Source organism: Lissotriton vulgaris, chromosome 1_1 (assembly GCF_964263255.1).
Source record: "Lissotriton vulgaris chromosome 1_1, aLisVul1.2, whole genome shotgun sequence".
Taxonomy (NCBI): domain Eukaryota; kingdom Metazoa; phylum Chordata; class Amphibia; order Caudata; family Salamandridae; genus Lissotriton; species Lissotriton vulgaris.
Window position 1 is genome coordinate 1217038104 of NC_141685.1, and position 17563 is coordinate 1217055666.

At 47.9% G+C, this 17563-nt stretch overlaps 1 protein-coding gene across 1 annotated transcript; it reads right to left on the bottom strand.

Moving 5' to 3' along the window:
- Nucleotides 1-4006: 4006 nt before the first annotated feature.
- On the bottom strand, nt 4007-5662 carry LOC147748913 (uncharacterized). Its single transcript, XM_086928991.1, has one exon. It carries the CDS (start codon nt 5660-5662, stop codon nt 4007-4009), a length of 1656 nt encoding a protein of 551 aa, XP_086785117.1.
- Nucleotides 5663-17563: the final 11901 nt, after the last annotated feature.

Below are 17563 nucleotides of genomic sequence, written 5' to 3' on the forward strand. Positions count from 1 at the left end.
CTGTTTCAGACTCTGTCTCCTGAACACGTTCGTCTATTTCTATCTGTTCCTGTTCATGCACTTCGAACCCTTGATTTTCTTCAGCATGAACTTCAGCCCTAATTACTATCTGTCCCTTTTCGGTTTCTGGAGTTTTTGGAGGTGTGTCGATGACTTGGTCTGTCCCTACCTGACCTATCCCTTTATCAGGTCTGATGTGATTCTCGATAACCTGATTTTCTCCGTCTGTTCCTGTCTCGTCCTCACTATCCCACTCTCTATCTAGGTAGGAGTACTTTCTGGTTCTTATTGGATCAAGAATCAGATCGTCTGCTGGGAACCATTCGTCTTGACTGATGCTCGGTTGTTCGTCATCAGCTAGTTCCGGACCCTCATCTGGAGACCCCTCAGCTGCACAACCTTCAGCTTCAGCCGCTTCTTCTTCCGTCACTCTCTTAGTATGACTGGCATGGATCCACTTTGGCACCCCTGCACACTTTACTGCAGTTGTGGTGACAAGAATCACTTGTCTACGTTTTCCCCACTTCGGTGCAAGGCAACTCTTCCGGGTGTGTTTCTTTAACACAACCCAATCACCTGGTTTCAGATTATGGACTGGAGTTGTTGGCCAGGCGACGGCGTCCTCCCCAATCTGGGGAGAGATAGAATGCACTTGGTCACCCAGCTGCTTGCAGTATTCTAGTACCAAATCATCAGAAATACTTAGCAGTTTGTGTCCTGGTACCCATGCCTGCCGCATCACTCTTCCCATTAGTATCTCATGGGGACTCATGCCTGTTTTCCGATCTGGGATGCTTCTCAATCCCATCAGGACAAGTGGTAAAACGTCTATCCAATTCAATCCAGTAGAGTTACACATTTTTCCCAATCTTGACTTTATAGTGCCATTCACCTGTTCGACTACTCCAGAAGCCTCTGGATGATATGCACAGTGCAGTTTTTGGGTAATTTTGAATGCTTCGTAGAGCTGAGTTAATATGTCATTGGCAAAATGCCCACCTCTGTCCGATTCTATTGTGACTGGGAAACCGTACCTAGGTATCAGTTCCCTTAGTAACAATTTGGCTACAGTATTAGCATCATTTTTCTTTGCTGGGTAGGCCTCCACCCATCTTGAGAACAGGCAGACTATAACCAAAACGTACCTATATCCTTTGCACATGGGTAACTGAATAAAGTCAGCCTGTAGTCTGATAAAAGGGCCCTCTGCTTTTCCAATTGTACTTTGTAACACTACTGTTTTCTTCCCAGGGTTGAATTGCTGACAAGTTAAGCACCTCTGGCAAAGTACCTCTGCAATGTTCCTGAACTTCGAATTGTACCACATTTGGTTGAAAACACGGACCATCGCATCTCTCCCTATGTGTGAGTCTCCATGTATTAGTCTGGCCATGGGAGCAACCATACTGTCTGGCAACACAGTCGTACCATCACGACAAGCAATGACACCATCCCTATTCCTGGGTTGACAACCATCTTTCTCCCATCTTTCCTGTTCTTCTGGTTCTGCTGCCATTTGCAACCCTTTCAGTTCCTCCCAAGTAGATACACTCTCAAACACCATAAGTTGGCAGCTGTTTCCACCTCCCCACAATTTGATGTTTAGTGACATTTTGTGTCGTGCACAATATTGGGCTACTTGGTCACCATATCTATTTCCAGCTGTCACATCGTCATTGCCAGATTTGTGAGCAGCACACTTGACCACTGCCAATTCTTTGGGTAACTGGATTGCTTCCAGTAGGTTCTGTACCACTTTTCCATTTCTGATAGGGGTACCTGAGGAAGTCATGAATTCTCTTTGCAGCCACAATTGGCCGAAGTCATGCACAACCCCGTAACCATACTGGCTATCAGTGTATATGGTTACTCTTTTGTTTTTCCCTTGTTTACAAGCTCTTGCCAATGCAATCAGTTCAGCTACTTGTGCAGATTTTATTTCACTTTAGTAGGATGCTTCTAGTGTCTTTTCTAGAGTGACTACAGCATAGGCAGCACTCAGACCCCCACCCGCATGTCTTAAACAGGAGCCATCCACAAACATCTCAAGATCTTCTATTGGTAGGGCTGTTTCTTTTATATCAGGTAGTGGTTTAGTGCTAAATTCAGTTAGGTCAATGCAATTATGCTCAATTTCTCCCTCAAATTCTGCACCCTGTGTATTTGGTAACAAAGTTGCTGGATTCAGTATGTTACATCGGGAAATTATCACATTTTCTGCACCTACAAGAATTCTCTCATACTTAGTCAGCCGACTTGGTGTGAGATACTGAGTCTTGGTTCTGGTTAGCAGGATGACAACTGCATGTGAGACATATACAGTTACAGGATGTCCCATAACAATGCATTCACTTTGTTCTAGACTTGTGCAAGTTGCAGCTACTGCTTTCAGGCATCCAGACAATCCAGCAGCCACTGGATCTAAGGTAGCAGAGAAATATGCCACCGGACGTCTGGTCAGACCATGAACTTGGGTTAGGACTGAGAGTGCACAATTGTCTCGTGTGTCACAAACCAGGTCAAAGTTTTTAGAATAGTCAGGCATTCCTAAAGCTGGGGCTGAAAACAGACAGTTTCGTAATTTTATCCAGGATGTCATACTCTCATCATCCCATTCAACTGGATCTTTTACTCCTTTCTTAGTCATCTTTATTAATGGTTTTGCTAGAACAGCAAATCCCACAATCCACTGTCTACAGTATCCTACCACTCCTAAGAACATTCTGACTTCTTTTTGAGTTCGTGGTAACTCCATGTCTCGAATTATTCTAATTCTTTCAGAAGTGACTTTCCGGATACCTTTTTCTATCTGGTGCCCCAGATATTTCACTGAGTGCTTACAGAACTGTAATTTGTCAGGTGATACTTTATGTCCTCCTTTACCAAAATGATTCAACAATGCAATGGTATCAGTAACACAGTTGTTCCGACTTTTAGACGCTACTAGGAGGTCGTCTATGTACTGGACCAAAACTGATTCTCTAGGCAAGATTAGTGATTCAAGGCATCTTTTTAAAATCTGGTTGAAAATCAAAGGACTCATTGTGTACCCTTGAGGAACACGATTCCAGACATAGACATGGCTGTCAAATTCAAATGAGAAAATAAATTTGCTGTCTGGATGCAATGGGATGGAAAAGAATGAGTGACATAAGTCAATGACGGTAAACCATTCCGCATTCCATGGAATTTGGTACAAGATTACTGCAGGGTTTGGCACAATAGGACAGCATGGTACAACAATCTGGTTTACCTTTCGTAGGTCCTGCACTACCCTGTACTTTCCACTAGACTTTTTAATTCCAATTATGGGTGAATTACAAGGACTGCTCATTACTTCCTGTATGATGTTGGCTTCTAGCAATCTTTTTACTTCAATAGCAACTCCGGCTTTCACTTCTGCATTCATTTTATACTGTTTGATATTTGGGTAAATTGCATTTGGTTTGATGGCTATTTGAACTGGATCTACATTTGCCATTAATCCCACATCTCTCCCAGTGAAATCCCACACATCTGGTATCACTCTCTGTTGGAGCTCTTCAGGTAAGTCCTGTATTGTCAGTTTCTTAATTTCTGAGTCAGGCCTTAGTAACATCAATTTGTACAGTCCATCTTCATCTGGGGTCTAAATTTCGACGCCCTTTGGTGTGCAAAAGATGATACAGTTCATTTTGCACAGCAAATCACGTCCTAGCAAATTCACAGGACTGGAGTCACAGACGACAAATCTGTGCATCTCTTTAAAGTTCCCTATAGAAACTTCCATTGGTTCAGTTACAGGGGTTCTAATTATCTGGTTTGACACGCCCACTACTTGGATAGCTTCTCCCGAGAGGGGTAGGTTTGGAACGTCTGCTGTTCTTACAGTAGAACGGGTAGCACCAGTGTCCAACAGAAAGGTGACGTCATTTCCTTCAACCTTTCCTTCAATGTATGGCCCTGTCTGGTCTACCGGTAAGGAGGCGCCAAGCACGCACTCCTCGTCCTCCCCCCTCAGGCCCCGTCAGTATGGTTCATCACAGAGGAATGTATCATTCAACAGGAATTGCGAGGTTGCTGCATTTCTATCCTCCCTTCCTTCCCATACCTCGACCTCCTCATTCTGCTGAGCCTTGTGCTTAAAATTTTGCCTAGGTGCACGAGGCAACTGATTCTGTTTTACCTGTTGCTGGGTTTTTCGTGGCCCCTCGTTCTGCACCTGTGGATTTAAATCATTATTTTTAATGTTACCATTCTGCAGCATTGGACACTCGTCTCTCCAGTGCCCTATCTGACCACACCCGTGGCACGGAAACTTCTTCCTGGCCTCTTCTCGACTCATTTTTACTCGGGGTTTTCCTCCACCCCCAGTGCCTGCATTTTGGGAATTATTATTTATTTTACCTAACTGCTTTTCCTGTTGTTCTGCCAATTTTACCTGTGCCCACATTACCTTTTCCTTTAGTGCTTTCCTTTTATTTTCCATCTCGTCCTCGCAATATTTTGCGTACTTCAGGACCTCATCTATGGGTTTTCCCTGCCAACAGATTTTATTGTCTCTAATCCACTGTGAGATTTCAGGCCTCAAACCCAACACGAATCGGTAAATGAAATGAGTCATATCCTTCATTTCAATGTTATTGATTCCACTGTAGGTCTTGAACACCTGCAACAATCGTTCATAATAGGAATGCACAGTCTCATCACGATTTTGGGTAGTTCTATCTATACGGGTCCAATCAGTTTCTTTAGTTGGCACTTTCCCTTTCAAATGCAGTATTACTTTCTCATACTGTCTCATTACATCTGGAGATGGTGCTCCAGTTCTAGAGTCTCTGGGATATTCCTCACTGGGCCAATCAACAGCAATTTTACAGTCTGTCCACAGATCTACAGGAACTACAATGTCAAAGAACCCATCCAGGTCTTTCAGAAGGCATTTTTGGACTTTAACAAACCTCTCGACCTGTCTATACCACTCAACGGGCTTTTCTCTTAATTTTGGGAAATCATTTGTGAAGGATACTATGTCTTGTCGGGACCATGGAACATGTACATATTTCCCTCCTGGCACTTTTCTCATAGGGCACAAAGTTTCTGCCTTATCCACTTCCCTTAGGGCATACTCAGAGGATGCTTGCTTGGATCTACTGTCTTCCTTTTTCTTTGCCCACCTGGCTTTCCATCTGTCTAAATCTCCCCATTTCTGTAACAGGTTTAACAATTCCCTTATCTGTACCTTTTTCCCAGATACATTCATGTGTTCTAAGTCTTTGTCTGAAAATTCTGTTCTGTAAGGCTTTTGCAACACCTTGGATTTACTGATGTCTATTCCCATATTAGCTGCTGTGTCCATTAGTTTCTCATGGAACACTCTGGTATTTCTAGTCAGGCTTTTGCAGATGAACAAAAGTTCATCCTCGTCAAAGGTATTTAGCCTGTCTAATCCCACATTCCCAGCCATTAGTTCTTCCATCTCTATTCTTAGCTTGTAAATATCTAATGGTTTGGGCTGTGGAGTTTCCTTTTCTAATTCTCGGGTCCATCTATCTAGCTCCTCTGGAGTCACTACTGTGGCGTTCCGGGTACCTGACGCTGTTTCAATCAAAACTTCCTTGGCCCTAGTCTGAGGTCTCGTCCGTGGTATACTGCTTTCCGGTTCCCTTATGGGCAGATCCATTAGGGAAATCACAGCTTCACATTCGCTTGCCTGATCATCAACGATGAGAGGCTCCTTCCGGGGCTGCGCTACAGCAGGAGAAATGACTGGAGTTTTTGTACTAGCCTGTCTATCCCCATAAAGAGGGACAACGGGACCAATAGTTACTGGAATTGTCAGGGCTTCAGGACTGGGATTAATCTGGGCTGTTGTCTGAATGAGTTCATTTCGCTGTTTAATTAAGGCTTCTTTTTCTCGGTCGTGCAAAACCCTTTCAATGGATGGGTCATGTACTACTTGCGGAACTAAAGGTGGAAACGGACTCGGGGCAGTTGGGACTGTCATAACTGGTCTTTCATCACCGAATGGTCTATAATTTGGGACAGTGGTATCAGGTCTACAAAATCCGTCCCTATTAGTTTGCCTGTTACCTATACCTGTTGTATGTGTCTCACTGGCCCTTCTACTTCTCGGACGTATGAAAAATGGGTTTTTGGTACTTAGGGATCTAGACTCCTCATCATGTGGTGGTGGATTTTTCATAAATAAATCCTCTAGATACTCATCTTCTGAATCACCTGCAGCCATCAGATGTCGGGTTTTCTCAGTACATTTTCCACCCTCGGGTTCCTTTATCCCAAATACAGGAAATAGTCCCTCAACCATCATATTCTGTCTCCACTGTTTCATTTTCTTCTCTTTGGTTTCTCACTCCCTTATCCATTCTGGGTCTATCTCGCTCTAGAGCCTCAATCTCCCATTCCTTTAGAGCCTCATATTGAGTCAATCTAGGTCTGGGATGTAAGTCATTCATTCGGGTCCTCAAATTAAACAAAATTCTACCATTGAATGAACCATCTAAGGGAAAGGCTAAGATTCCATCATCCTCAGTATACTTTGCCCAGTTTTCCAACCATACGCAGGTATGATACCCTTTGTCAAACATCATAAATGATGTGGGAGTATTAGGTGGTGGAATGATTACACCCTCCCTTGTTCTGACGGGCTTGTCTTTCTTGCAATAATTCTTGATCTTTTCGGCAAATGACATTTTCCTCTTGCTTCCGTACATATTGTAAGGTCTACCTCTGAGCATCTGCTCCTTATGAAACCCTAGATTTTTCGGATCAGGTAAGAATTCGGGATACCACATACACCTCTCCAAACTATCTTCAAGCTCGGATTGAGAAATTTTGTTTATAAATGTATTTCCACTGCTAGCGCGTCTTACAAATTTCACTAGCCAATCAACACTCTGATTGCAAATAATTTCAGCCAATGGGAGCGCGGCCTTTCGTGAGACGCGTTTCTCACGCTCCGGCACTCACCCCTCCCTTACAATATCAGCTCCGTAACACACCCGCTGTTTCGACCAATACCAGCGCGGCACAGAGTGACGTCAGCGCAGCTCCGCGACTGACTCCCTCCTTCACAAGGTAACGGAAACTTGATTTCTTTTCTTAAAGTGCAAGTGCTCTATTTAGTTTACAACGTATAACATTCGCCACTGTACTCGAGTGTCTAAAAGGAAAGATTTTGATTCGCTACAAGTAAACCTCTTCTGTCTACTTTTCATACACTACGGATAGACCCTCCTGCCTACCCCTCACACAAGCATTAGAGAACCTGCTCCTTTTTTTGACTCATCCACTCTTTCCGGTATATATACTAAGTCTAAAGTTTCGCTAGCGCACTCCTTTGCTACCACTCAAGCTCCGATGACTCTACTACTCCTTCCCTGTGTGACCCTTACTAGGTAATATCACAACCGAAGTTTCTATTAGCAGTCACGTTGCTTTCAATTATTCAATTATTTATGCAGAAACCCTAATTAGCGCTTCCAGCTTTACTTAACCATGCACTAATTTTCCTCGAGCCACTGACCTCACTGCAAAGTGGATTCTCCTCACCACCCGCTATTCTTCCCCCGGGGTACTTCCAGACAACATATAACAATCATTAACGGTTTGTTAATCACATTAAGCAAAATAGCAGCATTTCATGAAATAATACACTTTATAACATTTCAAAACATTAGCACTTAAAATCGATCGATAACTGTAAAGAAAATTATTTTTAGCAGCACATTTTATTTTTCACGGTTCATCAGAAAATATCTTATCTACCTATCTTAACTAGTCCTAACCATAGCTCTGCTACCAGAAAATTACTGATAGAGAGCGCAGGTTGCCCGACTCTTTATTTCACCAAAAAGTACGCACTTGGGCCCATAACGTGTTTATTTACTGTAATTTGTGATTTGGGTGAGCTTACACGCCACTATCAGTAATTCTTTGTTCTGTTCTTGTTCCTTTACTATTATCTCAGTGTACCTGACTTACCAATCCTTGTCACAGGTACCTATGTTCCCGACGAATCTGTTAGCCACCATTTTGTTGTTGTTGTCATCTCTCCTGGCCCGCCTCTACCTCCCCGCGACCGCCTCCCAGCTGCCCCTCCCACCCACGAATAGCAGACTCGCCTCCTCCCTTGTGCAGCTGTGACCTCCTGGACTCGCTCCTGCACAGTCGCTCCCCACGCTCCCTTGGCCCTGGAACGAGTACTGGTATCGTTAGCTGCTTGCATTGATTCCATACAGCGCTGCTTGCATTGATTTCATACAGCGCTCTTGCACAGAACTGTTACCTTTGTAATTTGCTGCCTGAATACTGGTTTCGCATTCTGCACATATTGAAATAACATTGCGCTTTTGCACGCAACTCGTTTCTGCAATTACTTGTGAGCTGATTGTCATTTGTTTACATAGCGCTTCTGGCCGGACCCACCATTGGTCTGTAATTGTGTGGAAATAGCTCTGCCTTTACTTCGACTGTGCCCCGGTTTCGTTTTGACTCTGTTAGCCACCATTTTGTTGTTGTTGTCATCTCTCCTGGCCCGCCTCTACCTCCCCGCGACCGCCTCCCAGCTGCCCCTCCCACCCACGAATAGCAGACTCGCCTCCTCCCTTGTGCAGCTGTGACCGCCTGGACTCGCTCCTGCACGGTCGCTCCCCACGCTCCCTTGGCCCTGGAACGAGTACTGGTATCGTTAGCTGCTTGCATTGATTCCATACAGCGCTGCTTGCATTGATTTCATACAGCGCTCTTGCACAGAACTGTTACCTTTGTAATTTGCTGCCTGAATACTGGTTTCGCATTCTGCACATATTGAAATAACATCGCGCTTCTGCGCGCAACTCGTTTCTGCAATTACTTGTGAGCTGATTGTCATTTATTTACATAGCGCTTCTGGCCGGACCCACCATTGGTCTGTAATTGTGTGGAAATAGCTCTGCCTTTACTTCGACTGTGCCCCGGTTTCGTTTTGACTCTGTTAGCCACCATTTTGTTGTTGTTGTCATCTCTCCTGGCCCGCCTCTACCTCCCCGCGACCGCCTCCCAGCTGACCCTCCCACGCTCCGCCCCTCCACTATCCATTTAAGGCAGATGTTGTCCCAACGCGCAGCGTCCACGCCGAAGGTCCGCCAAAGGTAAGCCCGTCTACGCCCGTCCGCGCCTGGACCGCGCCCTGCGCCTATCCCCCTGGTCCCCGCCACTCCCAACCCTCCAGATTCACATATGATGCCGCTACTCTCCTCGCCCTCAACCCCGGACGTACACCATTATGCTGCGAAGCTACTCCAGGACGTACTCACGGACCATTCGCCTGCCTCTCCTGCAAATTCAACTGCTACAGGACCCTCACCAAACCCACCGCCTCCACACACAGCTCCGACTCTAACCACCTGAAGTGCATCCTGCTTAACACCCGCTCGGTCCACAGACACGCAACTGAACTCTGGGCCCTACCCGAAACTGCGTCACCGGACATCGCCTTCCTCACAGAAACATGGATGAACACATCATCAGCACCCGACATCGCCATAGCCATACCGGACGCTTACAAGATTATCCGAAAAGACCGCATCAACCAAACTGGAGGAGGCATCGCCATCATCCACAGGAACACCATCAAAGTCACGACCAGCTCCGACGATAATCTTGCAACCGCCGAACATCTCCACTTCCAGATCCACACCGACCCCAGGACCACACTTAGAGGCACCCTCATCTACAGACCTCCAGGTACCCGCACTCAATTCAGCGATGATATCACGGACTTCGTCAGCCCACATGCCCTCGCCTCCGAGAACTACATCCTGTTAGGAGACCTCAACTACCACCTTGAAAACAAACACAACAGCAACACCACCACCCTTCTGGACAACCTGGCCAACCTCGGACTCAGACAACTCGTTAACACCTCCACCCACACAGCCGGACACACGCTCGACCCTATCTTCACCTCCAGCAAGCACATCTCCTTCGATCGCACCACAGCGCTCCACAGGACGGATCACAGCTATGTTCACTTCAGCTACAAAACCACCCTGACCCACAACCGTCCACAACCTATTCTTCGGAGGAACTGGAACAAAATCACCTCCGACCAACTCCTCTCATCACTCAACCAAAACCCTCTCACCCTCTCAATGGACCCAAACCAAGCTGCCATCAGTCTCAGGCAATGGATTACCCACAGTGCTGACGAATTAGCACCCCTGAAAAAGCACCAGATGAAATCAGCCAGCAAAAAGGCTCACTGGTTCAATGATGAACTTAAAAAATCCAAGAAGCTATGCCGCACCCTGGAGAAGATATGGAGAAAAAACCCAACCTCTGACAACATGGCCTCCCTCAAGACAGCCACCCGCAAACACCACCGACTGATTCGATCCGCCAAGAAATCAGCATTCAAGGATCGTCTCGACAACAACACTCACAACAGCAAGGAACTCTTCAACATCGTCAAAGAATTCACCAACCCCACCGCAGCTTCTAACAACATCACTCCCTCCCAAGACCTTTGCGACGCGTTATCCTCCTTCTTCTACAACAAAATTGCCGACATCCACAACAGCTTCGAGAATACTCCCAGCGATCAACCCTCCCCACCCCCCTCAGATCCTATTCCGCCAACTAACAACCTCAGCGCCTGGAACCCAATCACCACTGAAGACACCATTCGCCTTATGAACTCAATCCACTCTGGCTCGCCCACCGACCCCTGCCCCCACCACATCTTCAACAAAGCCGACTCCATCATCGCACCCCATCTCCGTGATGTCATCAACTGCTCGTTCAACTCTGCCACCTTTCCAGAAAGCTGGAAACACGCCGAACTCAGCACCCTTCTGAAGAAACCCACAGCAGACCCCTCTGAACTTAAAAACTACCGACCCATATCCCTCCTCCCATTCCCGGCCAAAGTCATCGAGAAAGCAGTCAACAGCCAGCTCGCCGCCTTCCTCGAAGCCAACAACTCCCTGGATCCATCTCAATCCGGGTTTTGAGCCAAACACAGCACCGAAACCGCCCTCATTGCAGCGACCGACGACATCCGAACACTCCTGGACAACGGAGAAACAGTGGCCCTCATCCTACTCGACCTATCCGCAGCTTTCGACACAGTCTGCCACAGCACCCTTATACATTGCCTCAACAACATCGGCATACAAGGAAAAGCCTTGGACTGGATCATCTCATTCCTCGCTGGAAGAACTCAAAGAGCCCGACTTCCCCCATTCTGCTCAGAGGCCACCGAAGTCATCTGCGGCGTACCTCAAGGATCCTCACTCAGCCCCACCCTCTTCAACGTCTACATGAGTCCTCTCGCCTCATCGCGCGTCAATACAACCTCAACATCATCTCTTACGCCGAGGACACCCAGTTAATCCTTTCCCTCACCAAAGACCCCAACACCGCCAAAACCAATCTTCACGAAGGCATGAAAGAGGTAGCCGAGTGGATGAAACTTAGCCGCCTAAAACTCAACTCAGACAAAACGGAGGTGCTCATCCTAGGATCTTCCCCCTCAGCTTGGGACGACTCTTGGTGGCCTTCCGCTCTGGGCACAGCATCCACACCCACAGACCATGCACGTAACCTTGGCTTCATCCTAGACTCCTCTCTCTCGATGTCCAGACAAGTCAACGCAGTCTCGTCCTCCTGCTTCAACGTACTCCGCATTCTCAAAAAGATCTTCCGCTGGATCCCCCTCGAGACAAGAAAGACTGTCACCCACGCACTGGTCACGAGTTGACTTGACTATGGCAACACACTATATGCCGGAATCACAGCAAAATTACAGAAAAAGCTCCAGCCCATCCAAAACGCGTCAGCAAAACTCATGTTAGACATCTCTCGCCAAGATCACATCACCGGACAACTGAAAGACCTCCACTGACTTCCCGTCAACAAAAGAATTACTTTCCGCCTTCTCACCCACGCACACAAGGCCCTCTACAAACTAGGACCCGAATGCCTCAACACTCGACTATCCTTCTACAAACCCTCCCGCCAACTAAGATCGTCCAATCAAGCCCTCGCCGCAGTCCCGCGCATCAGGAAATCCACCATGGGTGGCAGATCCTTCTCCTTCCTGGCTGCCAAGACCTGGAACTCACTCCCCACCCACATCCGCCTTACTCAGAACCACATCTCCTTCAGAAAAGAACTTAAAACCTGGCTTTTCGACAAATAACGAACCCTTCCCTAGCCCCTTGAGACCCTCCGGGTGAGTAGTGCGCTATACAAATGACTGAACTTGAACTTGAACTTGAGCTAGCAGGGGTAGGAGATAAGGCTTACCAAAATACCTTGTACATTTGAATAACAATTTATACGTTTGTAATAACCACAGACACCTGAAGGGTTTTAAAGACTTTATATAGTCATAAAAAGTTAATTTCCATATGCCATGTGAGAAGTTGGCCTGGTATATAATGCTCACTAATTCTAGTGATCACTTTGTACCATGCCAAGCAACCCTTATGATGATTGGTTGTAATTCAACCTTGTAGACCAGTTATCCTAGTGGTAACATGGACAAAGCAGTCTTAGGCTAAACTCTGAAAGGCATGTGAAGCCAGCTGTATTACCATACACAACCCCCTTGAATACCAAATGAAAGGACACCACACAGATATTTATTGAAAATATATATTGATTTATTAACTATAAAATCCCCTGGACTCTTTATGAGCACAGAAGCACAAGCGTTAAATCACAAGACAGTTTAAAATACACAAAAGTTGCACAATATGGATGAGCCATAGGGGCCAACTAAACCATATACTAAGAAAGTGGTATAAGAGATACCAATCAGAACGGAAACAGGCCTAGGGCCTTGGGAACTGTTGGAGCTATTCGAGACTATCAATGATTAAGTCGGGAAAGGCCCGCGGGATTCGGGTGCAGTGTCTAAAGTGCACGCACTTTCCAATGTAAAGTCTATGGTGCGTAAAAAGTACAAAGTTAGTTAGTTTGGAACCTTCGGAATGACCTAGAACGCTGAAACTTAAGACACAGGCCCTTGAGATGTGTACCAGTGTAGGAACACCGGCGGAGCTGAGTTACCTCACCCACAGGAAGCGGGTGCACAGGGTCGAAGTAGTGTCGGGTTTCGTCACACTGGTCGATGGTGCTTGGAGATGAAAATGCTGCAGGCGGCTCGATGTGAAGGGTTCCGGTGGATCCAAGGGTGGATCTGAAGTTGTGAAGACCTGAAAGCAGAGGGGACAATGTTCAAAGTCACTAGCCAGTGACTACCGTGGAACCAGATTGGAACCAGGCAATGTCGGGTGCAAACAGGCATTGAGGTGTAGCTTCTCTCTGCAGCCACGTGGACACCGGGGGTTGAGGACGTCCAGGAGTTGGTCACGAGCTGTCACAGAAAGGCTTCTCACTGTTGGCAGTGTCGGCAACTTGATCAGAGCAAACAGGCCTTGGCTAATGCAAGCCACGCAGGAATCAAAAAATGCTTACCACTCGGACCAGCAAAGTCAGAGCGGGGGCTCCTTTCTGCAGGAGCTAGGGCACGTCTAGAGCAACCAGACCCGCAGTGTAGTTTGTCGGTTTTGTTGCCAAGATGGCCGCTGACCACGTGGCTAGTGGCTGGGAAGGCGCATCAAGTGGCACAATGCAAAAGGGCCCCACGCAGATCGTGGAGATGCTGGGGGGCTGATCTTCGGTGCAAGGGCTGCTCGGTGGTAGGGGTTCTAAGTCCCCAAAGCACAACGTCGAGGGTGCCTTGGTTGCTGCGCTGTCAGCTTTTCGGGTGTCTTCCAAGATGTCCGGTCCCACGTCTCTCGGTGCCTCCACGGGTCCCTTCTTTGCAGGGACTGTGGATCGGGCTCTGGGAAGTCTGGGAGTCTGGGTCTTGTCAGGCTCTGGGCTTGGGCTCCGGCGGGAGGCGGCGGCAAAGCAGACGTCGAGTTGCTGGTTGGTGCCTGTGTTCACAGGGTGGCCACTCCTAGGCCACAAGGGAGATTGTCTTCAGTCTTCTGAGCAGCAGAATGTCGAAGTCCAGTCTTCTTCTTTGTTTAAAGTTGATTCAGGATGATCTGCTGTGCAATAGCACTGCTCCCACTCTTATTCCCAATCTGAGGGGTGGATCACCTACTAGGTCCCTCCTCTGGGAGGAACCAGGAAGGGGGGCGGTTACACCCCCTTTCCTTTGTCCAGCTCCTCGCCAGGCCTGGGTCTGGAAAGTCCCAGGACCGGTTTGGACAGGCTTATGCACGGGGACACCTTGTGTGCCCCGGGCATGTCTGATTCTATTCAGCCCTGTCCTACCCAATACACAAAACCCTGTCTGGGGTGGTGCTCGCACCTCCCAAGGCAGGAAACCCTTTGTCCAGGCCTCCCTCGCTGGAAGGACTCCCAGCAGCAGGAGGTCAGACTCGTGTCTGTGGTGGCAGCATCCATTTTGTGATGCTGAGGCTCTGGTTAACTTTAACCGGGGTTAAGGCTACACACATGTCGTGTCCCTCTAGAAGGGTGGGATGCTATCCCTGTCGACAGAACTGTCGAGGGGATAGTATTCCAATTCGTATGACACCTTACTCGACATGTTTTGATAAAGCCAAACCAAAGATAGCATTTAACCGCGAGGATTATAATGCACTTAAGAGTATATGGTATGGCAATATCCCGGAACAGCTTAGGGAGTGGTTCCCGACAGCTGCAGACGGGCTCAGCTCATGCTAGAGCACAATCTCACATATTTCCAAGCACTCTGCCTCCAGGATTGAAGAGGACTTCCATAGGAGTGGCTGATAGGAACATATGTGTCCAGTTTAAGGTTAGATATAGGGATACTATATCTAAGTAAGAGGTGATTACACCAACTTACCCCAGCTGAGTTATCAGCCAGTTGTGTCAAATATGGAGGCCAGGCCAGGGGTGGCACAATACATGCTGCAGCCCCTGGTAGGCCTTGGATGCACCTATGCCCTGGGTACCTAGGGTACACTGTTACAGGGGCCAATAAGGTGAACCAGTTCCAATTGTGTATGCACCTAAGGTACATGGAGTCCATTTTAAGGAGAGAGCAATTAGCCTGGGGCCCTGAATAGCAGGATCCCAGGCCAACTATGTCAAAAACCAGCTAAACACCAGGCAAAAAGTTTGGGGGTAACCATAGTCAGATATCCACCTTCCTACAATCCCCCCCCCCCCAAACGAAAGGAGATAAGGCTATCCTTGACCAGGTAAGCCTATATTGCCTAAGTGGCCATATAAGGAAGTACCAGCTCTGGCTTGGTAACCCCCTGTCTCATGGTCCACTAAGCAATCCCTCACCCTAAGGGTATCTGAGGGTCTCCACCATAGGGAATCTCTACCTGTGGTGTGTCTTTGCAAAGTCAAAGGCTGGTGTTGAGATGGAGTACTGAAGTGAGTTTCCTCTGTAGGGCTCAGCTTCCTCCAATCACTCTCCACCATGTGTGCCTTTCTTTCTTTGACTGAGTTGCACTGTGCTCTCAGGGTCAACCTCTGGCTACCTAAAGCTGGAGGCTGGGTCCCTCTGTTTGGCTTACTGGAGGGACAGTTCAGGTTTGGGCCCTTAGGGTCCCAGGTTTGGCTGTGCCCAACAATATCCATCTGGGGGAGGTCCCTAACTACTTTTAAGGGGGATCCCTCAGGAGTTTTTAAAGTTTGCACCTCACTAGGGCTACTAGTTTTGGTGCCCCTAATCTGTTGATGGGGGTGCTTTATTTGACAGGGGGCCCTCTGGGTCTCACTGTCCTTCTTGTCCTCTGCAGCCCTGGGCTGAGTAAGGCAAGGTAGAGAGGGGCAGGTTACCTGCTCCAGACTGGGTCCCACCTGAGAAGGGTCCACTGCCATCAGAGGCTCTGTCAGACCAGGCCTAACAACCTCTGGGACAGTTCCTTTATCAGGGGTAAGATCAGTTCCCTGAGGAGGCTGATCTTTTCCTAAAGTCTGGTGGGAGGGAGATTTCTCTTCCTCCTCAATGCTCTCTGTTTGGGTTGAGTGATCCATCATTTCAGGCTTCACTACCCATGTATCAGTTCGAGTTTGGGCTGTGGCCATCACAGCCCCCCCAACCTTTTCAGGAGGAGACTCCGTTTGGGTATGGGCTGTTACCATCACAGCCCTGCTACTCTTTTCAGGAGGGAAGTTAGCTAAAGATGGGGTTGAGGTTTGCTCAGCCCTCCCAACCTTTTCAGGAAGGACATCTTGGATTGGGGCTGTAGCCATCACAGCCCCACTAACCTTTCCATGGAGATTTACCATTTTAGAATGGGTTCAATAGTCAATAGTCAATAGTCAATAGATTTATATAGCTCGCTACATACCCAGAGGGTCTCAAGGCGCTTGAAGAAGGGTGGGGAATTACTTGTCAAATATCCAAGTTTTGAGTTGCTTTCTGAATGCTAGGTGGTTCTGAGTAAGGCGAAGGTGAGTGGGAAGTGAGTTCCAGGTTTTAGCTGCTAGGTAGGAGAAGGATCTACCTCCCATGGTGGTTTTGTTGATGCGAGGTACAGTGGCAAGGGCTTGGTTGGAGGATCGTAGCTGGCGGGAGGGGGTGTAGAAGGATAGTCATGTGTTGAGGCATTCGGGTCCGATTTCGTAGAGTGCTTTGTGTGCGTGGGTTAGGAGCCGGAAGGTAATCCTCTTATTGACGGGGAGCCAGTGGAGGTTTTTCAGGTGACCAGATATGTGTTCTTTACGCGGGATGTCTAGTATGAGTCTGGCTGAAGCGTTCTGGATGCGTTGGAGTTTTTTCTGGAGTTTTGTGGTGGTACCGGCGTAGAGGGTGTTTCCGTAGTCCAGTCGGCTCGTGACCAGAGCGTGGGTGACCGTTTTTCTAGTTTCGGTGGGGATCCAACCAAATGTTTTTTTGAGCATGCGAAGAATGTTGAAGCAAGATGAAGAAACGGCGTTGACTTGTCTGTTCATCGAGAGTGAGGAATCCAGGATGACGCCCAGGTTCCGTGCGTGGTCCGTCGGGATGGGTGCTTTTCCAAGGGCCTCTGGCCACCAAGAGTCATCCCAGGCGGAGGGGGAGGTGCCTAGGATGAGGACTTCTGTTTTGTCTGAGTTCAGTTTCAGACGGCTGTGCTTCATCCATTCGGCTACTTCTTTCATTCCTTCGTGCAGGTTGGTTTTGGCCGTGTTAGGGTCTCTGATGAGTGATAGGATCAGTTGAGTGTCATCCGCGTAGGAGATGATGTTGAGATTGTGTTGGCGAGCTATGGCCGCCAAGGGGCTCATCTATACGTTGAAGAGGGTGGGGCTGAGTGAGGATCCTTGTGGTACGCCGCAGATGACTTCAGTGGCCTCTGACTTGAATGGTGGAAGGCGGACTCTCTGGGTTCTTCCGGAGAGGAACGAGGTGATCCATTCCAGTGCTTTTCCTAGGATTCCGACGTTTCTGAGGCGTTGTAGAAGGGTGCTATGACAGACCGTGTCGAAGGCTGCGGAGAGGTCGAGGAGGATGAGGGCGACTGTGTCTCCATTGTCCAGTAGAGTTCAAATGTCGTCTGTTGCTGCGATGAGGGCGGTTTCAGTGCTGTGTTTGGCTCGGAAGCCGGATTGTGAGGAGTCGAGGGATTTG